General features: G+C 44.7%; 1 protein-coding gene across 2 annotated transcripts in view; it reads left to right on the top strand.

Annotated features, from left to right (window-relative positions):
* Window positions 1-26461, top strand: part of LOC147469214 (rho GTPase-activating protein 39-like) — a 181522-nt gene that overhangs the window by 55633 nt on the left and 99428 nt on the right. Inside the window, exon 2 of one of the 2 annotated variants that reach the window (XM_086550391.1) lies at window positions 11672-11704. The exons of the other annotated variant lie outside the window; for it this stretch is intronic. Coding sequence (XP_086406517.1) covers window positions 11672-11704 — 33 coding nt within the window. The remainder of the gene's footprint in view (window positions 1-11671; window positions 11705-26461) is intronic. 2 annotated transcript variants of the gene reach the window in all.

Below are 26461 nucleotides of genomic sequence, written 5' to 3'. Positions count from 1 at the left end.
ACGAGAGGGTAATCTTTAAGGAAGATTTATATATCGTTTGTGCTGCTCTTGCTTGAGACGTTAAGAGGGGTGAACAGCTGGCCACGGGGGAGCAGGAAGATCGAAGGGTTGAGATTTAGATAGATACGTCTGGTGTTAAGTCACCTTTACAAATGCCTAGAGCCATTATCTCCGTGATTGGCGGCAGCTTGGCACTTGGTTTACTCCGCGACGCGTGATTGGATGAATGATGGATTAGCTTGGTTGTTGGATTGGAGTCGCTGTTCGAATCGGTGTCGCCTTTAAGCTCGTTCGGACGAGGGTCGTGGTGGATTAGTTGTAAAATACTGAAAAATGACGGATTGTTTTAAGACACCGAGGATGGCAAAATCGTTACTAAGTGATTGTTATGTCTATAATTGGTAAGTCAGTGCGGAAAACAATACCTAAAACTATTTTGAGTACCAAACTTTTACCCCGAAACTCTTTGCCATGCGCTGCTTTTCATATGCATGAAGGATTTGTTTAGGTAGGAGATGGACGGACGTTTGTGGAGATCTGTATCATGTGGTAAAGAAAAAGAGTGAAGAAAGAAAGAAAGAAGGGAAAAAAGTATGAGTTACAGAGTATTTTGGTATCAGCGTTTCATGCACTCTCCTCTACTTTGTGCACTTCACGTTGGAATTTCCCGGGGCGGCTCCTCCTCTCCACCCCCTCCCCCTCTCCCCTCTCCCCTCTCCCCTCTTCCCTCTCCCCTCTCCCCTCTCCCCTCTCCCCTCTCCCCTCTCCCCTCTTCAGTGTAGATGATGACCTATCCCTTCGTTTGGCCTGTCACGTCTTGCTTTACGGCCAGATCACATACATGCGTCCGTCATGAATATGTGCTGCTCCGTTCCACCCACCATAAATTCATGACGCACTGCCTTGCCTCTCCCTTGCAACCTCATGCCACCTCTTGGACCCTTGCACCCTTTTTTCGTTTTTTTTTTCTCTCTCTGTCTTCTCATGACTTTACATGTGTCGGTTTTGATGTGAAAGAGCTAGTTTTTTCACTGCGCGCTAGTCATCCTTTTAGTATGATTATTTGGTGATTTTTTTCATATTTGGTGTAGCAAATTTGAAATGTTCCATGCAAACAGGAAATTGTATTTCAGTGTACATAGGCGCGTTATGTTTGAATAGAGAATTTCATGTGTGTGTGTGTGTGTGTGTGTGTGTGTGTGTGTGTGTGTGTGTGTGTGTGTGTGTGTGTGTGTGTGTCAGTGTGTGTGTGTGTGCGCGCGCGCGCGCATATATTAGTAGATATACATCCATGCATTTATATATTTATTTATCAATTTCTGTATTTATATTCATATTCATATTCATATTTACACGTGTATGTGTTTGTGTGTACGTATGTATACATATACATATACATATACATATACATTCACATTCTCGCAGTTACATACTTATTTAAAGTATATTTACATTTCCACTTTACAACACACACACACACACACACACACACACACACACACACACACACACACACACACACACACACTGTGAGGTTTTCAACCCCCCCCCCCCCCATGGCTGGCCCATCTCCTCCCCCCCCCCCCCTCCTTTCCCTCGTCCTCCTCTTCCCCTCGTATCCCCTCTTATTCGCCCTCTCCCTCTTTCTTTCGCTCTTACACTCCCGTCTGCGTTCTTGCTAATTTCTCACTCTTCTCTTCTTTCCTCCTTCTAGTTCTACCTTCTACCTTGCTCCTTAGCCTATCCTGCCTCCCTCCTATCCCTATCCTGCCCAGCATCCCGCAGTAATCCATAGGGGAGTCGAGCACAGTGGACCACTTCCCCGCGCCAGCCTCCTTATTTTTTACGATTTTCTGTACATTTGTTTTACTTTGGCCATCTTTTATTTGTATTTTATATATTTTACCTTTTTATATTGTTGTAAATAAAATTCTACTGTAAATCTTTGATTATCCACGTTATCTGAAAATGATTCACATGGTGTGCGGATAACAGAACATCCGCATCTGCTGCGATTTCTTTTATCCTTTTTACCTTTTTTGTTTTATTCTGTTACAAATTATTTAACATTTGTTTTTAATGATTTCTTATTATTTATTTATTTTATTTTTTATTGATTTTACTACAAGTTTATCATGTTACTTTTACGATTTTACTCATCGAATCGCAGTAGCTTAGTTTTTACGTATTTTTATTGTTAATAGGATTTTAAACACGGTTGCACCTGTCTTTTTACTTTTATTAATAGCAACCCTATTTTATGATTATGTAATTTTATTTAAAAGTTTATTATTTATTATTTTACGTAGTTTTAAACCGCTACGACTCCGTCCGCCTGAGGTCATGTAACCCCCATGTTTTGGAACAATAAAGTGAAGTGGATATTCTGACTGTGTTTGCCTGCCCTATGGATTTACGTTTTGGATTTACACCAGGAGATACTGAAACAAGGTTGTACTGCCCCTTTTACTTGCCTAGGTGTATTCATGCTGGACGTGTTATTTTATATGTTTACATTTTATGTTGAACCTTTGTGCCGCTTTCACTTTTACCTTTTCTTATTTACTTTGACTTTTACCCTTTTACCTCGTCTTTTACGTCTTTGTCCTACTTCCGTTTTTACTCCTACTACTTTTATTCATTCCTCCTTCGTATTTTAGCCTAGCTATTAGTTTTACTTTCATTTTTGCATGCCCTTTTGGCACTTTTACAATAAGTTTAAGCCCTTCTGGCCCAGTTTTAGTGATTTTCAGCCCTTCTGGCCCAGTTTTAGTGATTTTCAGCCCTTCTGGCCCAGTTTTAGTGATTTTCAGCCCTTCTGGCCCTTTCTTAGTAATTTTATGTTTTCAGTTTGATTTTACTTTGGTGCCTTCTGCTCTTTTATTAGTACAGGTTTTATGTATATCTTATGATTTATTTCTGTGCCGTCTCCATACTAGTCACGCTCCTGGTAGACCTACACTTCCGGGGATTAGTTTGCTTGTGAGGTCGTGGGGGTTTTAAGCCTTCTGCCTGGCTCCCCCACCCCTTTTTGAGGAACGAACGAGGCCCCCATCTTTCTTTGGCCCCTAAGCCCGAAGTCTCCCGCTTCACGGGTGACCTCTTTTGGGTTCCTCTGTCACATAACCTTACAGGTACGCCCATTTTTGGTGGCAGCGGGTGGGATCTACCAGGAGTGTATTTAGGAGTTTCTCTGCTCGTTGACTAGTATGGAGATTTTTTTTAAAGTCCAGTATTTAGCTCTTTCCTGCTAGGCTAGCCGTTTTAGTAGTTTTAGAGGAGCCATATTTTTTATTTCTGTCTTGTTTTGTATTTTCTTTCAGGTTTTCTTGATTTTAGTATTGTTTTTGAGCGAGGCTTTTCTTTTTCAGCATTTTTTATTGTCTGTTTTACTAATGCCCCGCTCATCAGCTAGCTTTACATTGTGGCTCTTACTAGGAGTAGGGACACTTTCCTGTATTACTGTGTGCTAATCTTTTTACCCCTGCTAATTTTCGTTTTATCCATTCTTTTGCACTAGGCTCATTTTTTTTTACGTTTGCCATTTTGTTTTTTCACTTTTAAAGTCTTCATGCGCCAGCATTTGGCGGCTTTGTGGCACGCATCACTGCCCACCTTGTGTTTTGTTGGGTTAGCCTGTATCTCTGGCTGTTTGATACCCCTGTAACCGAGTCATACGACTCCTTTCTGTGTGGGACTTCGCTCCCCTTGTCACCAGGCTTCGTATTATGCCTGGACGTGGAAGGCCTGTACGTACCACCAGATCGGCGAGCCAGCCAAGCTCACGTACTTCCTCGCCTGATACTCGTACCTCCCTTCCAGTCATCGTTGTACAAGGTTTCAATACCCAGGTTCAGGACGCCATTCGTGCTGTTGAGGGAGAGGTGACAATCATGGAGGAGATGTTCCAGAGGATGACGGACCTTGTGGCGCAGACCAAGGATGAGATGATCCGTAGGATGGAGGAAATATCCCAGAGGAACGAAGACAGGCTAAAACAACTTGAAGATAGACTCCAAGAAAGGCCTGCTACAGCCGAAGCAGTAGTTTCTCACAGCAATGGGAGCCAGATCCCATTCGTAGCTCAGACTGAGGGACAGCGAGCCACCACACCACCACCTGCAGACCGACCAGATGATGGCATTCGTCAAGCCATGACCGGAACAGACCTTCAGAAATGGCAGCGACAACTGGAGGAGAGAGAAAGGCGCCTGGAGCAGCAAGAACGGGCTCTTCAACAGGACCAGCTGTATAGGGAGGTACCATCCACACACCAGAGAGTGGAATCAGGGCCGGACTACCTGATACCTCATCCTGGATTTCGGACACAGTATCGGGAAGCTAGCCAGACATTCCCTGAACCAGCTCCAAGGTTGACGACACCAGTGCGACCAAGGTGTTATGAAGATATGGTGTTGGAGGAGCGTGGTCGTCAGCATCAGTTTACGGGTGAAGTTCCATACCTTGTGTCTCGGGAATCCATACCACATTTTAAGGGGGAAACCTCTGCCTGCGAACCCCTGAAGAGGAACCAAGAGGTTGAGAGCTACATCCGGGCCATAGAGAACCTGGTCCGGCCTGCAACTAGTGATGCTTACATCCGGGCAGCAAGGGCGAGCTGTCGAGGCAGAGCAGAGACCCTCATCAACTCTGAGAGCTTTGACGGTATAAGGGATTGGGACACCTTCAAGCGGCAACTGAGACGTAAGTTCAGAGGTACTTACTCAGCGGCCGACTTTTACAAGGTTCTGTATGATCACCACATGACTGAAAGGCAGGCTCCTATGGATTTCTTCCTTGAGGTGGAGGCGTCGGTCTTCCAAGGGTACCGGGACCATAGAGAAGCCATCGGAGAGCCCTCCGAACTAATTAGGCGGGTTTTTCTTGTTGGCATACCATCCAACCTGCGTGATCTCCTTGTTCTCAAGGATGAGTGCTCACCCCTACAACTAGCAGAAACCGCCCAGAAGCTCTGGAACTCCCGGTACGGCATTAGGCATGGCAGCTCTACCAACCGCCATCAGTCTCCAAATGAGCTCCCAGGGGATGACTTTGAGGTACGACGTCGCACTCCAGACCGACCACCCCGCACCCGTGATCGCTATGATCTGTATCCTGTTGCTGCTTCAACTTCCTCTGTTTCACCTGCTACATCGCCTCGGACATCACGTCGGAATGTTTGGTGTGAGTACCACCACAGCTCCACTCACAGCACTCGGGAATGCAGGGCTGCTGCACGTCAACCATCTCCACCAGCCTACTCCTGTTTCCGGTGTGGGAGGAGCGGTCACATGTCACGTGAGTGTCCCTTTCCGAGAAGCCAGGAAGGAAGGGTTCCCAACTTCACTGGCAACTTCACAGGGAGGAACCCACACACGCTCCACAGCAGTCCAGACAGAGATGGTCCAAACAGCAACAGTGAGTGTCCCATCACCCGGAGGACGGCCAGTCGCGGCACTCAGTGTTGATGGGAAGACCATTTTGTGCTTTATTGACACTGGGTCTCAGGTTACCTTGGTCAAACCCAGTGCGCTGGAAGTGATCGACCCAGCGAACCAGCTCCGCCATCATGAATCGACCAAGATTCTCCAAGGTGTCTCAGGAGAGCCGTTCCACCCAGCTGCTGAAGTAACCCTAAGCTTTAATCTCAGCGAGGATAAAGTGCTACTTCACCGTACCACAGTAGCCGACCTCTCGTTCCATGGTGACATTCTCCTAGGAACCGACTTTCTGCGTCGCTTGGACTTCACTTTACAGTCTGAAGCGAAGTCCCCTCATGGTCAACTAATCCTTGGAGATTGTAAGTTTCCAGTACTGTACACTGATGCACACTCACTGCAGGTTAGTCTGGTTAACGCAGACTTTGTGAACTCTTCTGCCAGAGAAGAGAGGCCTACTCAAGTAGCTTCTCTACAAGAAGCTCCAGTGCACCTTGCAAGGCTTACAGAAATTCCGCCACATTCTGGACAATTTCTTGAGGGCCGTATTTCCAGGCTAGGACAGGTAGATGGGGATGTCATTCTAAACCCTGCCGTGACAGAGCAGCTGACATTGCCTCACCTCATCACAACAGCCTCTCATCGACGATGTTCTGTATGGGCCCTGAATTCCTCTTCACGGCCACTTGTATTGAAGCCAGGTATGCGGCTGGGGACTGTCTCATCTGTAGGGGAAGTCTACAGCGCTCCAAAGCCCACCAACCATCCTGACCGACCACAGGCTCAGTCACTCCCCACGGACACAGCTGCCAGGAACCGCACGACTCCTGTCAGGACTGGCCCTGAGGATGAGCTTGACTTCATTAGATATCATAACCACACAGCCCCTGGAAATACAGATATTGCTGCTGCCGGGCGAGACAGGTGTCCCGTCAGTTCGTCTGTAGCCCAAGGTCTGGGTATGACAACCACTTCTGCCGAGACAGAGCCGAAGTGTTTGCCAGAAGGGGAAAGTTTATTCAATGCTGCTTACACTGTCACAGAGCCAAATCGTTCCACTGAATCCTCTTTGTTTACTGAGGGAGCTACTGAACCAGAGATGGAATGGGACGACTTTACCGATCCTTTAGAGGACATCCCAGAGGAGTGGGATATTGAAGATGCTCTCCTTCCACCTTCTGTAGCTGTCGCCACATGTCAAGCTGTTACTAGCTTGGGAGATAAAGATGATGAGGCTAGTAGTACCCCTAACCTTGATCATCTAAGTGAGTCGCAACAACTGGACCTGCATGAGCTGCTAGAGCAGCATCGAGAGCTCTTTGACGGGGGAGAAGAGGCTGTTGGACACATTCCTGGGATCCGCCATAGCATTGACACAGGAGATGCCAAGCCAGTTTGTATTCGGCAGTGGAGATTGCCTCAGTCAACTAAGGAGACCATCCGCCAACAGTGCGACTCCTTGTTGTAGTCTGGCGTCATTGAACCTTCCTGTAGCCCTTGGTTGAGTCCAGTGGTGCTGGTAAAGCACCACGTTTCTGCGTAGATTATCGGGGCCTTAATGCTGTTACTAAGAAGGACACTTACCCCCACTGACTGGGAAGTGGCGAGGACCTGCCAGAGTTGTTACTCAACTTGGACCTCTGGCCTTTGAAGTGAGAGACGTCCACACAGATGTGCGGTTAAGAGCACATCTCAACCACCTTAAACCCTTCAAGACCTCCCAGGAGCTGTTGTACGGATCAGAGGATGAGGATGACCCCAAACCAGATGACCGTGATTCCAGGACCAGGACCTGTTGGCCCTTCTGAAGACCCAGATGCTGTCGATGATGATGCCAGTGGATCCGCAAATCCATCCACAGCAGGTGATCCAGATGAACTCGCCAGTGGGCCTGATGCAGACGAGTTGACCACTGGGCCTCCCTAGGGGGCTGACCTTGTTCCAGATGGGTCGCTGTTGCCGATTGCAATCTCCTGTGACCTTTTGTTTTTCTTACAGCTGTTCCTGTTGTTGGACTTGCTGCAGTGTTCCAGTTTTCTGTTTGTGTTTTACCTTTGATTTTTATTATTTTACTGTTTATTTTATTTTACTTGTTTGTATGTTCGGTGATGCGTGTCTAACACGTCCAGCTGAACATACACCTGTAACTTTTGAGGCAAGTAATCGGGCTCAGGCCTTCCTTGTTTCTATTTCCAGGTGTGTCTCCGATGTCCTCTCCGACCCCGTGGTATGGGAGGGTTGTGAGGTTTTCAACCTCCCCCCCCCCACCATGGCTGGCCCATCTCCTACCCTCCCCCCCCCTTCCTTTCCCTCGTCCTCCTCTTCCCCTCGTATCCCCTCTTATTCGCCCTCTCCCTCTTTCTTTCGCTCTTACACTCCCGTCTGCGTTCTTGCTAATTTCTCACTCTTCTCTTCTTTCCTCCTTCTAGTTCTACCTTCTACCTTGCTCCTTAGCCTATCCTGCCTCCCTCCTATCCCTATCCTGCCCAGCATCCCGCAGTAATCCATAGGGGAGTCGAGCACAGTGGACCACTTCCCCGCGCCAGCCTCCTTATTTTTTACGATTTTCTGTACATTTGTTTTACTTTGGCCATCTTTTATTTGTATTTTATATATTTTACCTTTTTATATTGTTGTAAATAAAATTCTACTGTAAATCTTTGATTATCCACGTTATCTGAAAATGATTCACATGGTGTGCGGATAACAGAACATCCGCATCTGCTGCGATTTCTTTTATCCTTTTTACCTTTTTTGTTTTATTCTGTTACAAATTATTTAACATTTGTTTTTAATGATTTCTTATTATTTATTTATTTTATTTTTTATTGATTTTACTACAAGTTTATCATGTTACTTTTACGATTTTACTCATCGAATCGCAGTAGCTTAGTTTTTACGTATTTTTATTGTTAATAGGATTTTAAACACGGTTGCACCTGTCTTTTTACTTTTATTAATAGCAACCCTATTTTATGATTATGTAATTTTATTTAAAAGTTTATTATTTATTATTTTACGTAGTTTTAACCGCTACGACTCCGTCCGCCTGAGGTCATGTAACCCCCATGTTTTGGAACAATAAAGTGAAGTGGATATTCTGACTGTGTTTGCCTGCCCTATGGATTTACGTTTTGGATTTACACCAGGAGATACTGAAACAAGGTTGTACTGCCCCTTTTACTTGCCTAGGTGTATTCATGCTGGACGTGTTATTTTATATGTTTACATTTTATGTTGAACCTTTGTGCCGCTTTCACTTTTACCTTTTCTTATTTACTTTGACTTTTACCCTTTTACCTCGTCTTTTACGTCTTTGTCCTACTTCCGTTTTTACTCCTACTACTTTTATTCATTCCTCCTTCGTATTTTAGCCTAGCTATTAGTTTTACTTTCATTTTTGCATGCCCTTTTGGCACTTTTACAATAAGTTTAAGCCCTTCTGGCCCAGTTTTAGTGATTTTCAGCCCTTCTGGCCCAGTTTTAGTGATTTTCAGCCCTTCTGGCCCAGTTTTAGTGATTTTCAGCCCTTCTGGCCCTTTCTTAGTAATTTTATGTTTTCAGTTTGATTTTACTTTGGTGCCTTCTGCTCTTTTATTAGTACAGGTTTTATGTATATCTTATGATTTATTTCTGTGCCGTCTCCATACTAGTCACGCTCCTGGTAGACCTACACTTCCGGGGATTAGTTTGCTTGTGAGGTCGTGGGGGTTTTAAGCCTTCTGCCTGGCTCCCCCACCCCTTTTTGAGGAACGAACGAGGCCCCCATCTTTCTTTGGCCCCTAAGCCCGAAGTCTCCCGCTTCACGGGTGACCTCTTTTGGGTTCCTCTGTCACATAACCTTACAACACACACACACACACACACACACACACACACACACACACACACACACACATACATACATACATATGTATATGTATGTATATATATATATATATATATATATATATATATATATATATATATATACATATATACATATATATGTGTGTGCGTGTGCGTGTGCGTGTGCGTGTGCGTGTACGTATGCGTGTGCGTGTGCGCATGCGTGTGCGCGTGCGTATGCGTGTGTGTGTGTGTTTGTGTTTGTGTGCACATATACCTTATAGCATTTGAAATACCGGGTGGCTTAGGAGAGGAGGAGGAAGAGAGGGTCGAACAAGGAGAGAGTTCATGACAGGGGCCGGGGCGAGGAGGGAGAAAGGAGACTGATACACAGGTGGATATGACTCACGGGGAGAGGAATGACACGCAGGTGCGCAACATGTCTACTAGCTCTTTCGTTTTCCTACTTACTCTCTTGTTCATTCATGAGATCAACCATTCACTTATTTCCTCTTTGGGTTCTTTAGTGTAATCCGCCCCCTCTTTCTTTCTTTCTTTCTAACTCTCTCTCTCTCTTTCTTTCTTTCTTTCTCTCTCTTTCTCTCTCTTTCTCTCTCTTTCTCCTCCCCCCTCTCTCCTTCACTTCCCTCCATCCCTTCCCTTCCCCCCTCCCTCCTTCCCTCCCACCTTCCTTTCCTCTCCCTTTCTCTCTCTCATTTCCTTTCCCCTACTCAAAAATCAAATCCCCCTACCCTCCCTCATCTTCTCTTCTCTTCTTTTCTTTTTTATCTTCATTATCTTCTTTCTTCTTTCCTTTCCTCTCCTCTTGACTCATTCTCCTATGCTCTCTAGCTCTGATCTCTCATTCTCGCATCACGTCATGAATATGAATATATATGCAATGAGGCAGTTCGTGTAGTTTATGCTTTAGCGGTTCTAGAACAGTCTTTGCTTTGTTCAGTCAGATACAGTCATATTTCTTTTGTTTGGATATCTTAATCAGACTTTGTTTGCTTGCTAGAAGTTTAAGCGATGTGTCGTGCATGTCAAAAAAAGTTGTTAAGTTGCATTGGTAGGTTAAATTTTGAAAGATTAAAAGGTAGGTAGGCAGGCAGGCAGGCTGTAAGACAGATAGACAGTCAGACAGGCACAAACAGACAGACCGGCAGACACACAAATAGACAGAACAGCCAGACAGACAAACAAACGGACAGGCGGACAGACAGACAACATACATACATACAGAGACGGACACATAAACAAAGAAAGAGAAAGTTATCTGTTGAAGGAGGGAAAATAAAAAGATGGTACGTAATGGGTGGAGTTGTGCTAGCGTGATGGAAGGGTGATGGCGTTATGAGCGAGATATGATAGCTAGGCGTGGTGGTGAAGATGGTGGCGTTGGTGGTAGAGCGGGAGACAGGTATATGGTGGGCGGTGGTCGGTTTGCGTGGGGCGGGGCGGACAGGCGAGAGATATTTACACCTGGACACAAAAGGCCGGGCGACTGGTGACAGACGGTTTGTTACCAGTCAACAAAGTCACACGACCTCTTACCTTTTCATTTGGGAAAGATTGAGGGACTTTCTCGGTCTGTTTATTTTGTATGTATTTTTAAAGCATTTGTGTGACGTCAGTTTAGTGGAGGCAAGTTGTAAAGTAAGAAGTAAGAGAGATTGTGTGCGTGTGTGTATCTGTTTGTGTATACTTTTCTATGTATATAATATATATATATATATATATATATATATATATATATATATATATATATATATATATATTATATATGTAATTTGTATTTATTTTGCATACCCAAAGTACCTTTCACCGAAAAACATCGCTTTTTTTCGTAAGTTGATCTTTGACCACACCCCTCTCTCCATTCTGCTGTGCGCTCCCCAGCAAATTTAGATTCATAGCACATTACAGTAAAGAAAATTATGATTGCGAGCGTGCACACGAGTGTTTGTTTCGTGGATTTGTATGGCACCTCTTTCAAGGTCATTACCTAGTTATTATGCATTGGGTTTAAGCAGGCCTAATACCGAGGCGTATTAGTGGGATTCGTACTTCATGGAACGTTAGTATTTACGCCAATGGAAGAAAATTTAATTTAATTTGTGGTATTACGGTCGCGGGACTGACAGTTCTATAAGGGTAGGTAGTTGTACCCTTTTTTATTTTTTATTTTTTTCATTTTTTTAAAGCTGAAATTGAATGGTTTAATCTTATATTGAAGTTTGTTATGTTTAATGCAGCTTTTGATTTTTAAAGAAATTACCTATTTTAATAGTTCACTTTTTACGTTAGTAATTTTGAAATATCCAATAGTTTGGGAATAAATGATCAGCCGCTAAGTTGTTGAAAGTTGAAATATATTTAATCTCTTTTTCTTCTTTTTTCAGGTGTGTGTCTCCTGGCAGTGGGCGTCCTGTATGGTGAGCTATGGCAGTAGTAGTAGAATGTGGTGAAGGTTTGCATATTTACGTTATGGTGAGAACGGAAAAAAATGGTGCTCTACCCCATTTTTTTTCAAGCTCCCTCGAAATGTACGGGATAACTCCCAGGGAAGACTGGCTTGCCACCGCCGATGCTGCGCTAAAGACCCACCACTTCCCCTCGTGCAGAGAGAGGGTAGAAGGAGACTTGCAGGGTTATTGCGATTCAAAGGTCGGGTGCTGGCGTGTTATTTCCAAAAGGATTGGTCCAGGAGAATTCGGCCTCGCCACCTTCTTTTCGTCCTTTTTCCTTTCTTCCGGGAGGACCTTGCTGTTATAATTTCGACAGGGCCTCGAGCTCATTAATCAAGTGAGGGAAGGAGTTTGCACGGTCTCTTTAATTGTCCCCCGAGAGACGGCTGGAGACTCCGGGAATTGGGAAGAGGAAAAGGAAAAGAGTGGAAGAGGAATTTGCAGCGGGGGAGCACTGGGTTCGGGAAGGGAAGAGAGGTATGGAGGGGAGAGGAAAAGAAATGAAGATAAAGAGGATGAATAGGATAAAGGGTGAAGGACGAGGTATTGTGTAGATTGTTGTGAAACGACAACCTAGAGATGCAGATTAAACGAGAGCTAAAAAAACGAGAAAGGGAATGAAAGGTGTATCTGTTGTGTCTTAACTGGAATAGCTTTTACTATTATTTCAAAATTATTCCCTTGAAATCTTAAAAAAAAACAACATTGAAATACATTGGAACTTGTCTCCGGTCGGTGGAAAACACGGAAGAAATGCTCGATTTAGGGTTTTTGGGAAAGGATTTGTTCAGCTGTCAAAAATTTTCCCCTCGTTTATCATTTCTTGACGGAGAAGAAGCTAGTGCGGGCTGGCGGAACTTGCTCGCGCTGGGATTTGCTTATTTGGGGCCTTCTTCAGCAGCTTTTTTCTCGGCCGAGGAATTTTCAAGCCACGAAGGATGAAGTCGACGGTAGAGAGAGAGAGAGGGAGAAGTGAAATGGAAGGGTAGGAATAAAGGTGAGAGGAGGGATAGGAGGGATAGGAACAGATAGAGAGCGAGCGTGAATTAAATATATATATATATATATATATATATATATATATATATATATATATATATATATATATATAATATTATATATATTATATATATATATATAATATATATATATAATATATATATATATATATATATATAATATATGTGTATGTGTGTGTGTGTGTGTGTGTGTGTGTGTGTGTGTGTGTTTGCGTGTGTATGTGTGTGTGTGTGTGTGTGTGTGTCTTTGTCTGTGTCTGTGTCTGTGTCTGTGTGTGTGTGTGTGTGTCTGTGTGTCTGTGTGTGTATGGATATATGTATATACATATATACATATACATATATTTACGTACAAATAGCTAGATAAATGAATTGGTAAATTGATAGATAGATGGATAGATGGATAGATGTAAAGTGAGAGAGGTGACATCGATTTGGATTTTGTATATGCACCAACCAAAATTTCGTATTTATTTCCTCAGTGAAAAGTTGTTGATGCATGACGTAGAAATTTGTATTTGCCCCTTCACCTTTGGCTTTCTCAGGTTAGTATGGTAATGAGCCATAGTCAGGAGTCGGTTTTGCTCGGGCCCAAACTCCAGATGCGTCCCAAGATACTATTAGCATAAATAGATTTCCTTTTAGATAGCGTATTAACTCGTCTGACATCTGAACGAAGTATTGTGGTAACATGTAGGGGTTAGACGGCTACTGTCCGAAAACAATTCAAAAAAGAAAAAAAAATGTAAGTAACCTTGACGGATATTTGAGGCCCGATAAGGCTCAGACAAACCACTTTAGCCAGATTAAAGTGGACGTCACCTTATATGAATGAAGACATTTGAACAGTTTTGAATTGGGATGTATGGGTAGTGTGGATTAGGCGGAATGTTAAGTGTTGTAGCGAGCCCAAGTTGATAATGAATGTTCTTTCAATCTTACAGATTATTTGAGCGCCATTTTCGCGTAGTTGGATGATTAAACGAGGATAATTCCCCTTCCGTTCGGGCCAGGGAAGGAGACTGAAGACCCTAATGAACGACGCAATGTTCATATTGGTGTGCGAGGTACGCTTGGCATATATCTACCATTACTGAACTTCGGTTAAAGATTAATTGATATATAAAATAGCTGATCTCAGGGTGCAATTATAATTTCGGCAGTGATCCATCTTGCAGATGCAGATGTCGTAGCACTTAATATCATTTATGCATCGTGATGTAAACAAAGGAGTGCGTTCGATGTAAACAAAGGAGAAGTACGTTGTTTGTTACGTCGAAAGCGGTCTTCCAAACCGCCTTGCCCACACCCTGAATCCTTCTCACGCGAGATCGGGTACAAAGATATGAACCTGTGAGCCCTTCATATAAAAAATGGTATGAAGAGGCCTATATACCACTTGCTGAATGTCTGTTATGGCGCAACATTCAGCTCCGATTTATTCTGGACTTTTTATTGACTTATAATAGACCTTTATTTGCTAAATTGATTTAAATATTTAACAAGGACTAACGATGGAATATCCAGGTGGACAGAACAAGATTCTTAAGTAAAAATGTGTTAGTTAATTATAGATGCCACAAAACATCGTTTTCTGTATAGTGTTTGGGTTGCAAGGTAAAGGCGTGTCAGTGTGTGGTCTCTTTCAGCTGTGGTTTTCCCTAAAGCTGAGGTAACGGACAGCCATAGTAAACTAGGGAGGGGGTGGGGTAGGAGAGGGGAGAGAAGTGAAAGGATGAGAAGGAAATGGGTAAATGGAAGGACTGCGAAGGGGGACGAGCAAATAGGAATAAACGGAAAGTGACGCGAGGTCATCAGAGGGGAGAAAACTGGAGGGGAGTTGGAAAGGAGAGAGAAGTGTCACTGTGAATTGGTTTCTCTGCCCACACTTTCGTTCCTCGTCTACTACGTCCCCTCTCCCTCCGGCTTACCCCTCCTCTCCCACCTTCTACCCTCTCCTCCCTCCTCCTAAACCCTCTCTCCCTCCTGCTTACCCCCTTATCCCTCTCTCCTACCTTATTCTCCTCCTCCACCTCCTCCTCCTCCTCCTCCTCCTCCTCCTCCTCCTCCTCCTCCTCCTCCTCCTCCTCCTCCTCCTCCTCCTCCCCCCCTTAACCCCCTCGTCCAACACGACTCCTCTCCCTCCTTATCCCCACCTTCTCATGTCAACCTCCTACCCACCCTCTCCCACCCTTTCTACCTCTTCTCCTTCCCCTTTACCCCCTTATCCCCTTCTCCTTCCTTCTCCTCCTCCTCCCCCTCCTTAGCCCCCTTGTCCACCACGATCCCCTTTCCCGCCTCCTTACCTCCTCTATCCCTCCTTACCCCCCCCCCCCCGCCTCCTCCTCCTCATGTCAACCTCGCCCACCTCCACGTCCTTCGCATCCAGCATGTCTCTCCCTCTGCCCTGTAATGGGGCGACGCAGATGTCACAGACAGGATAGTACGTGTCCTGAATCCGTAATGCGATTTGCGAAAATATTTTCTCCTCAAGAATTCCGTAATCCCGTAATCTGGTGATGAAGGCTGTGGGAGCTGATTAAGTCGATGTATGCAGGTTAATTGTGAGTTTTGCTGACGTAGACCCTTGTGCTTTACCGTGGGATGTGCGGCGAAACCCACGGAATAGTTGTTGCAACCAACACAATCTTCGTCCCTATGGCTTACCTATGGTATGTCGTCAGTGCAAACGTCATCCCCCTCGCCATGAATTCCTCGTTATTGCTGCTTGTGTGCGGATAGTTATTGTTTACACACTCAGGCCCGTAAAGAGAGGAGCATGGCCTATTGCAAACGAAGCCCGTAATGAGAAGGCACCTTGCGGGCCGCCGATAAGTTGCCGCTGCGGTGTAGTTTCATGCGATGCCCTTATCAAATCTATTGGATTTAATTATCGCGTGACCTGAAAAGTGACAACAGGTAGAATGAGCACATGAAAGAAAAGGTTCGATACAAGTGTGGCAATTGATGCGGACGCAGAGGAGGGGAGAGGGGAGAGGGGAGAGGGGAAGCGTTCGATGAGTGAGGCAGGTGGAAAGGGCGATAATGGAATCTCGGCAGGGAGCTTGCTGAGTGGAAGAGCTGATTGCCACTATCATCCCCCTCCTTCCCCCATATCCCCTCCTCACCTCGCCTCACTCGACATTCGGTCGCCGGTTATGTAACAACTTTCTTTGAGATCTTTTTCTACAGATGTCTTTAAGCGTCTGTCCTTGAAATACTCCTTCTTCTCTTTTCTCCCGCTTTATACCCTTTGCACTTCGATTCCTTTCTCCAGTTGCTCTACCTTTTACAATGCGCTTATTCACCAATCTCTCCAGGAAAGGATTCCTCGACTATCCATTCCATTTCATTCAGTAACGGAGTCCAAGGTCATCTTCGTGAACTAACTCAAACCAATCTTGCGTTGGCAATGATGATTTTCATATCTTCTCATTCAACTCTACTTATTTTCCTGCTCCCATATTCCAATCATTCTTCGCGTTGTTTCCCCTCTCCTATATTTGTTTCATTTCTCTACCTCGTCAACCATCCCTCCTCCATCCATTGCTTTATGAGCCAAGCGTGGATTGAGCGGAGGTGTTTGCATGGCCCAGAAACCCCTGCGTGATATCTCAATCTTGGAAGGTTTCCTGGGCAATATCTTTGCTCTTATCCGGTATGGGCATGGGATGTCTTCCAATTTTTGCAGTAAATGCGCCATGCGGTCAGGGGTTATGGCCTGATTTTCTTTATTCTGCATATTTTTCTTATGTATTTTTTTCGGCGGTGGATTAATGAGGCAGGTTGTCGATTAGAAAAGGAACTACCGAAAAATATGTTTATTATCATAAGGAAAGTAAAACAGCTGCAAAAAGGAAGATAATTATTAGACTAATAATCAACAGTCGTAGCATTCGAAAGGGAATGATTTATACAGGGACAAAGTATAACAGAAAACTCACAGGAGCAACGTCAGCAATAAAGTGTGTGTGTGTGTGTGTGTGTGTGTGTGTGTGTGTGTGTGTGTGTGTGTGTGTGTGTGTGTGTGTGTGTGTGTGTGTGTGTGTGTGTGTGTGTGTCCGTCAGTTCCTCCCTCCCTCCCTCCCTCCCTCCCTTCCTTCCTCCCTGCTCTGTTTAGTATTCCCTATCGAGACGGTGTCTATTGGTCTCTGCTAGCGCCTTCCCTCCGAGCGAAGGATTTACGGCAATCCACTCATCACGTGCACTCTCTTGCTCCACTCTTCGTGCTTTCTTTTTTTTGTGTTGATTTTGTCGTTGTTGATGGATGTATTATTTGGTTCATTATCGGTTCTTTAAATATTTGATTGTTGGTGTTGATTGTACTGTCTGGTTTACCTTGAGCTTTCTAGATATTTGCCTGTGCTTTGTATTTCTACTTTCGTTGCTTCCCTCCTCCTGCCCCCCCTCCCCCTCTTTCCCCGTTTTTATTCCCGCTCTCCTTCGCCCCATCTTGTTTTTTCCCCCCTCTCATTCCCTTGCGTCTGGTGTGTTATCGACCCTTCCTTTATCCAAGCGTTTGGCCCCGGGTAATAAAGGGATATTCGCGCGCTGTCCCCTCCCCCCGTCATTTATTGGTCTTCTTCTCTGGACCATTTACTGCCCCTTCCCCCTTCCCCCTTCCCCCCTACCCCCCTTAGGATAGTTGTTTGTTTTATCGTAATCAGTTATCTCTCCAACCGCCTTGATCTGTCTGTTTGTCTCTGTCTCTTTCTCTCGCCCCCCCCCCTCTCTCTCTCTCTCTCTCTCTCTCTCTCTCTCTCTCTCTCTCTCTCTCTCTCTCTCTTCCCTCCTCTCTCTCTCTCTCTCTCTCTCTTCCCCCCGCTCTCTCTCTCCCTCCCTCTCCTCTCCCCCCTCTCTCTCTCTCCTCTCCCTCCTCTCTCTCTCTCTCTCCTCTCCCTTCTCTCTCTCTTGTACTCTACCACTCTACATTTCTCTTTTCCTCTTTCTCCATTTTCCCATCCTCTTGGTTTGTTTACTCGTCTCCAAGACATGTTACCTTGGTAATTGGTTCAAGCATTGCGCCGCGTATCGATTTGTTGCCTCTTGTCATTTTTGTTTATATTTCAGTATTTACTATTTTTGTTATTTTCATGACTTATTTTTTCCCATTTCAAATATACACGTTTTTCTTACGTTATTCCCCGCATGCCTGCATTACGACCTTCTTTTGTTGTGTGTAGGCATCATCACCACTCCTGTCTTCCTCATCTTGAACTCCTCCCACCTCAGGCTCTCTCATCATTTAGATTCCAGTCTTTGCTCGGGTACGACTCTCCATCTGTCGGTCGTCTTTTTCGGGAGTCTCTCCGTGTCTATTCCACCCTCAGTAATTCTCTTTCCTGTGCTTCCGTCGACATCTCTGTCTCTCTGTGCTTTTCGACTTGAGGCGCCACCAGCCGCATCCGGAAAGGTTTACTGGCATGATTTATGCTCCGGCACCTGCTGGATGGAGCCCGTTCTAAAGGGCAAGTGGATAGATTGTTCGAAGTATACCGACTTCAATGCTTCTGTTTGTGCTCCCTCAGTCTTCTTCCCTCACTCCATCAATCTCTTCTGGCTTGTGCTCGCTCCTTCCCTTCTCGTCCAGTTCCCCTCGTGTCCAGGTCAGCATCTCTAATATTACAATCCTCTTCCCCTCGTCTCTTCTCCCCGATTTCTCTCCCTTTTCCCATCCCTCCATCAGAGCTCTGATGCTCCCCATCTCCCACCTCTCCCTCTTCCCCTTCATCCCCCTCCTCTATCAAAACTGAAGCTCCTCTTATCCACTTCTCTTCCTCCCCTCTCCCCCTTCCCCCTCCCCCTCTTACCGCCATAGTCTTCGGGGTCGTGATCTCGCTTCCTCAATTTCTTCCAGACACAATTGTCTCGTCTCAGTTTTTGTCCTATTCGAAGAGGATGAACTTCTGAGGAGATATGACGCGAAGAAGAAATCAAAGGGAGAGAACGAAAGAAAGGAAGTTCTTCTTCCCGGGAAGGGGGGGGGGCAGAAACTTACAAATCCATCGAGGAAAAGTGGCAGTTGGAGGCAAGGATGAATACTGATTTTTATTTATTCCCATTTTTCAAAATCTTCAAACGACTATAAATTTGAACGCTTGAAACAAAAGCAAGATGTGTTTACTAATAGATGTCATCCACAAATGAACTAACGTCTATTTTTCCAAAAGATATAACCTTTAAGCAGTTAAAGATGAATTTCGTACTTCATCAGACTTTGTGGAGAAACATAACATAGGAATAATAAACAATGATGGAAAGGTTAGGGTAAGTGATAGTGAAATTGTGGATTTCATTTAAAAACAATACTATGTTTTCTGGTTCGTATTTCTTTTTTAATTCGGATGGTTTCGTATTTATCATGCTGTATAATGACTCGCATGCCCTGTAGTCAAACCCATTATATGATGAATGAAACGTCCCCACGAACGCCTTTTTTGTTTAGGGATTCGAGGTCGAGAGACGGATGTTCAGCGTCCCTTTTTTCTATCCAAGGTTCCTGCAAACTAGCCAGGTGTCAACTGGACGAGCTGTCTTTCGGGATCCAGCTGACACATCGAAACCAGCTGTTACTGATGCGCTAACTCTTATGCAGGCATCACCTTACACGCTTAATCTCCGGACCCACGGAGTCGCCTTTCTCCCAAGCAACATACAATACCCAAACACGTCGAACAATATCATTTAGCATCCAGATAATTGAGACAAATACACGCCTAAGCATGTCTTCGAACGTGTACCACATTACTGATATATAGTGGTTGTAATACTCGCTCAGTGCACAACACATAACTCTCTGCCCACTTAGACAGCATCCACACATCCCTACTGACACAAGGCTTCTCTTATCCCCGGGACGCCAAGCATCGGCGAAGAGCGCGTGAGCCTTCTCAGTTCTAGAGTCAAGAGGACGGTGTTCATTGCTTGAGAGTAGCTCCTGCACTTAAAGGTGCCCAGCTTCTCCAGTTTGAAATGTCAGGCGTTTGAAATATACACCGCGAGTCTCCTGACTCTCGTAGCCACGTGGGCGAGAGCGGGGGCGGGGAATGGGCAATGAGGGGCGGGTGGGAGAGGAGGGGTCGGGGAGCTTGAAGGGGATAGGGTTAGAGTGGCGGCAGGGTCATGGAAATGTTACGGAGGTTAACGCTGGCATTACGACTTACTCTCCCGTACTCACCTTTTATTTATATTCAAAGTCTTCAGTCTCCCTTTGTCTGTTGTTTGTTCTGTTGTGTACTTTTTCTGTTGTGTACTTTTTCTCTTCTGTTCCTTTTTTTCTCTTTCCAACAATATATACCGAAAACACTCCAGCCTTTGTCTCCTCGTGTCTTATGGAACGTTCGGTTTAAAGATACTGGTAACCACTTATGATATTTTATAAATCACATAATGGCTGATTATTATCGAATATTATAAAATATTCCCATTTGCAAGTTTGTAAGAGGGAGAAGAAGGGCAGGCTATAAAGGGGATGGAACGAGGACTTGTTTCTTTCCTTCGCCTGCTACAAGCAGGGCGTTCAGATTTCCTTGTAAAGCACTGGTGATTATTTGCACGGATGAATGTGCTCAAGGACTCAAGCATAGTGCAGCAGTACCTAAAGTTCATGTATGATCGTTATTTGTTATTGTGAAACTACAGGCGGTCGCACGACGTCTTACCTACCCTCCTTCCTTTGCCGTCTTCTTCACTCGTGAAGCAGCGGGTGACATTTGCATGCTTATCGGGCGGATGTGGCCATGATGGATGGATGTCGCGGACGAATTGTCGTGTTGGGATGGTGCGTCGAGGCGGTCACCGTTCCTTGCTAACTTCGGCCTCAAGGAGTTGCTGGCGCGGGACGAGTTTGACAGCTGTACTCCCAGGGTATTGATCAGGCCAAGATAACCAGAGGCATGTAACCGTGTATCCCTGTCCTCAGGGCATGTCTTGAGACGGCTACCTGCATGGGGGGTAAATCAAGTCATGAGAAGTATTCATATTGGATGTGAGGGTGTGCAGTCTGTTACATAGCTGGTAATTTGTGTAGGATAATGTTTTGTATTCCCCTGCTTAAGCTCAATATGTAGTGCCGTCATCCGATATAAGTTAATTATATATATATATGTACATATATAAAATATTTCTTTAATCGTGATTTACTCTGCTATGGCCGAGGAAAAGTTTTAAGAATATTTGTAGAGTCTAGGCAGTGGAGATACTGTATATAAGCTGTGATTTTATCTGGATTTAGGTGGATCTGTTAGGATTTACTTAGCAGAAGTTCTTAATGCATGGGGATATAGAGGTCGGCAAGCCTGTCAAGCCCTCGGATGTACCACCCGCGTGTGCACAGACATGCATCCATCATACCCGTCATTATCGTCGTCATCGTCATCATCTTCATCTGCATCTGCATCTTCATCGTCGCTATTAAAACCATCTCTTTGTGCGAAGAAAGAGTGAGAGTGAGAGTGAGAGTGAGAGTGAGAGTGAGAGTGAGAGTGAGAGTGAGAGTGAGAGTGAGAGTGAGAGTGAGAGTGAGAGTGAGAGTGAGAGTGAGAGTGAGAGTGAGAGTGAGAGAGAGAGAGAGAGAGAGAGAGAGAGAGAGAGAGAGAGAGAGAGAGAGAGAGAGAGAGAGAGAGAAAACAACCCATGGTTTATTGTATGCAGTGTGGCCGAGTACGATGGTGAAAGTATCAGCGAGATATGATTAATTCCGGGAGAGAGAGAGAGAGAGAGAGAGAGAGAGTGAGTGAGTGAGTGAGTGAGCGAGTGAGCGAGTGAGTGAGTGAGTGAGTGAGTGAGTGATCAAGTGAGTGAGTGAGTGAGTGAGTGAGTGAGTGAGTGAGTGAGTGAGTGAGTGAGTGAGTGAGCGAGTGAGTGAATGAGTGTGTGTGTGAATGAGTGTGTGTGTGAATGAGTGTGTGTGTTTGTGTGTGAGTGTGTGTTTGTGTGTTTGTGAGTGAGAGTGTGTGTTGTGTGTTGCGTGTTGTGTGTGTGTGTGTGTGTGTCAGAGTCAGAGTAAACGTGTGTGTGGGAGTGAGAGTGAGTGAGTCTATGTGTGGAATATTGCATCCCATTGGACTTCCCTTTCCCAGCGTCCTCACTGACGACAAAATAGATAGATCTCCCTGTACTTGTCCCTCTGCGCAGATGTATGGCCCGGGACGAGGGGAGTGGTCATTGTTTTTCTTGTCAGTGTATGTGTCCTTATGTCTCGCCCTCCATCCGAGTACATTGTGCTGCGTTCGGCCTAGTGGTTTCGTCCTCTTTCTCTCTTTCCCCTTCCCCCTTCTCTCTCTTGGCCTCTCTCTGTCGACTCTTGAGCTTTCTTATTTATTCAATCTTCTCCACTTATCCTCCTACGCTACCCTGCTCTACTTTTTTATTTATTTTTTATTTACCTTCGTAGCTTTCTGCTTTGCACTATGAATTATGTTTTATTTTGATGAATTTTAAGACTTCAGCAATCATCAGATTTTTTTTTTTTTTTTTTTTTTTGGGGGGGGGGGGGTGCAGATCATAAGCATGAGCAGGAGTTATGTTTTTTATCCTTTTCACATTAACACGGGAGTGGTTTTAAAAAGGTACACGTTTCGCACTGGTTCGTGAATGTGCAATATTCGTCAATTTATTATCAGATGTGGGGGTGGGGGTAACCTTTGCTCATCCGAGGTTATGCTTAAGCTCGCCTCATTCCATGATTTATTATTGTTATTGTTGATGTTATTTTTATTATCATTATTATTATTATCATCATCATCATCATCATCATCATCATCATCATCATCATCATCATCATCATCATCATCATCATCATCATCATCATCATCATCATCATTAGTTGTTTTTATTATTATTATTTAGTTATTATTAATGTTATTATTAGCATTAGTATTATTAGGTGTATATCCTTAATCGTGAATTATTAGTCAGTATTGTATATCCTCTTTTCCAGAAGATTCCTTCCGTTTTCCGTTTCCTCTTCGGATTGTATATCTCCCGGTCCAATCGAGTACACAAATTTTGTAGCTTTACTTCTTTCATGTTTGTCTTGCCTCTGACCGGGGGAACAGAAAATCCTACAAGCCATATGTTTGTTTCCATCTTCATGTTTGTGTTTGCTCTTTTTATTAAAAAATAACAACCTTGATTGTTGACGCGGCTGATATATTTTTTATAACAATCAGTCATTTGGTTCCACAGACATTTATTTCTAGCAGTCCTTGATCTATCGTTGGCCCTCTGTAGGAATATCATTTTTCTTGTCTGGTTTCTCTCGACTTGACGTTACTTTCTAGTGTTTTTATTGTTTTTTGTTTATTTGTTCAGTCCTCCCTCCCTCGTTGATTTAAAGTTGTTTGTGGGATCACCGTGATTCAAGGGCTTCTCTTTGTTTCGAGCCTTCCTTCCGGGCCGCATTCCGCATCCTCGCCCTATGGCCTGAGTAAACACGACAGTATTTGATGTAATTAGTGAGGATTCCCCGTTGAGGCAGACTAGGCTTATATAAATACACCATAGTATAGTGTTCTCTGTTTGTGTGTGTTTTAATTGTTATATAATTTTGACTATGGTTTCGTTGAGAAAAGATGTAGGGGCAGGGCGCGGGATGACGGTAAAACCACGGGAGGCTGGAGGTCAACTGCACCAAGGCCGCTGCCGTATCGGAGGCCGCGTCTTCTGGCACTTACAGCTGACGAGAATCGATAGAGCCTCCAGCACCCCCTTGGCCGGTGTTCGTGTCTCCACCTTACCATCGTCTCCTTTCGCTGCTCTATTTTTCTCCCCTTTCATTCCGTTTTATTTTGTGTCTGAAACATCTCTGCCGCCCCCAGCCTCTGACTGACCAGCTGTCACCACCTCGTCGTTTTCTTGAACGCCTCGCTTTTTTTCTTCTTCGTCTCGTGGGCTGCTTGTTTTTCCTCTCATTTTCTTGCCAGGAACCTTCGAATTCCGGTTGGCAGCAGCATCTCTAGAGAACTTTCTGGCCAACAACAAGTTTGTCTCGTGTAGTCGGATCCAGACGTCATAAATTATACAAATGAAGTCAACATCGCACATGTATATCGGAGCTTAAAGCTTATGAATGTAATCCTAATTATAATGACAATCCTTGTTTTTCGCTTATGATAAGCTGCCCCCCATTCCACTTCGGCCGACACTACAGAAATCTCCTCCCCCTCCCCCCTCCCTATTTTTCCTAACCCACCATCCTCTCTGATGTTGAAACTCACGTGTGCTTTGGGTCACAGTGCCATTTTTGTTATGACGGATATTACTTTGGCACTCAACATCCTGTGCCGCATTTCCCTTCTCAGACAAGTTTCTCGAATATGTCTTCGCATTAATTAGATTCCCGGATGTCTTTGTTTGGTACCGTGTAAGTCGGAATAGGATTTGTAAAGAAACATTCCCATGCATTCGAAGTTTTCCAAGGAAGGGGGCGTGGCCACCATTGCTTATTTAAGATTTTTTTTTATTTTCTAGCCTTCTTTCTTTCTCCTTCGCTGTTCTATTGCCTCCGGCCTCGTTCCTTGAGGTCTCTACACACTCCCCTTTGCGATTAACTCCCCTCCGCTTCCCCTCTGCCTCCCCCATGCCCCCTCCCCCCTTCTCCTCTCCGCCGCCCTCCTTCCCTCTCCCCGCACACCCCTGCAAGCTGTTTCGTGAGGGAGATGCGGATAATTTGAGGGAGGTTGAGTAGGCCTAAAAGGTGATAGAAGCAGGCGAGCGGGGAAGGACAATCTTGGAATGGAGTGGGTGAGAGACCATAGATGAAAAGGAAGGGGGGATGAAAGGAAGGAAAAACAAAAGAGAAGGGAGGGAAAGAGGACAAATACAATGATACGAGGTGGGTAAGCGGGGTGGGGGGAGGCAGACAGACAGATATACAGATAGATATAAAGATAGATAGAGAAATAGATAGATAGAGAAATAAGAGAAAGAGAAATAAGGGAAAGAGAAATAAGGGAAAGAGAAATAAGAGAAAGAGAAATAAGAGAAAGAGAAAGAGAAAGAGAGAGAAGAGAGAAGAGAGAAGAGAGAAGAGAGAGACGGAGAGATAGAACGATAACGATAAGGATGACAGGGAGCTGAAACACGCGGAAAGAATCACGGGTGTGATGGAATGGCCTGGCGCGCAGTGTGACGGGCGTGAGGACCGGGGGAATTTGGGGGTAATGATATGAGGGGAGGCGAGGGGGATATTCACAGGGGGCGTAGTGGGTGGGTGGGGGGTGAGAGGGGGGGGGGGAAGGGAGGTGGAGGCCATCAAACGCTTTGGTGGATGCTGCGGAATGCCGCGGTGATGGATAAAGCGTCACTGTGGTTATGTACCGAATGCACACACGCGTCACCTCCTCCTCCTCTTCCTCCACATGTATATTGTGTTTGCGTGTATGTATATATATGTGTGTGTATGTGTATGTATGTATGTATGTATGTATGTGTATGTATGTATGTATGTATGTATGTATGTATGTATGTGTGTGTGTGTGTGTGTGTGTGTGTGTGTGTGTGTGTGTGTGTGTGTGTGTGTGTGTGTGTGTGTGTGTGTGTGTGTGTGTGTGTGTGTGTGTGTGTGTGTGTGTGTGTGTGTGTGCAAGAGAGAGAAAGAAAAAGAAAGAGAGAGAGCGTGATTATGTTTGTTCATGTTTATGTTTATGGCTATATGTTTATAAACAGTTTGTATGTGTGTATGCATATATTTATTGTATATACAATAACAATTGTGTGTGCGTGTGTGTATGTATGTATGCATATATGCATATATGTACATATACACACACACACACACACACACACACACACACACACACACACACACACACACACACACACACACACACACACACACACACACACACACATACATATATATATACATACGCATACACATATGTGTGTTTGTATATATATATATATATATATATATATATATATATATATATATATATATATACATACACATATATACATATATATACACATATATATATATATATATATATATATATATATATATATATATATATATGTATATATATGTATATAAAACCAGAGATTAGACTCTGCATTAGTGTAAGTGCTGCGAGTCCCCATCCAGGAGGCATTTTGACGTTGAAGGTAGGCACAGGGTCGAGAGGAAGGTTGGAAGGTCATGGGTGTGGCGACGTGAACTTTACGAGATCGTCCTGGCTTGCCGTGGCGGGGAAAAGAGTGGTTCTTGCAGAATTTTGTCTTTGGAGTTGGTATTGAATTTTTGTCTAGAGTCGACATTAGCTCTCCTTAAGGAAGCCGCTGCGACTGGAGATCGTTGCCGTGCTCATGGGGAGTTATTTTCCGGTGAAATGTCGCAAGGATCCTTTATCGATAGTTGCAGCGCGGACCCTGCGACCCGGCCTCACCTCCGCGTCCACGTGGCGAGGGTAAAGCTGACGTTGTAGACAGGGGCGGCGTCCCCGTCGCGGCCTAACGAGCTCTAATTGTTTAAAGATTTGTTAGTCGCTGTAAAATGCTGTGATCGCCATTAACCTCCGTGTTCTATCTGTTACATAAATCTTGACGACAGTCTTGGCTCGCTACCAGCCTCGGACTCGTGAGAGCGTCGCCACAAGAGGAGAACCTTCTGCCCGGTGGTAGCGGGGGTACAGGGTGACGCCCTTTTTGATCTTCGCTGGCCAACCTAGGAGGGCTAGTGTGATAACAGGGGGAGGAAGGG

This window comes from Penaeus japonicus, unplaced genomic scaffold (assembly GCF_977035675.1).
Source record: "Penaeus japonicus unplaced genomic scaffold, GWHDUDI00000001_assembly GWHDUDI00000023, whole genome shotgun sequence".
In the NCBI taxonomy this organism is placed as follows: Eukaryota; Metazoa; Arthropoda; class Malacostraca; order Decapoda; family Penaeidae; genus Penaeus; species Penaeus japonicus.
The sequence above is the reverse complement of the archived record's forward strand: the minus strand, read 5'-3'. Positions and strand labels throughout refer to the sequence as shown.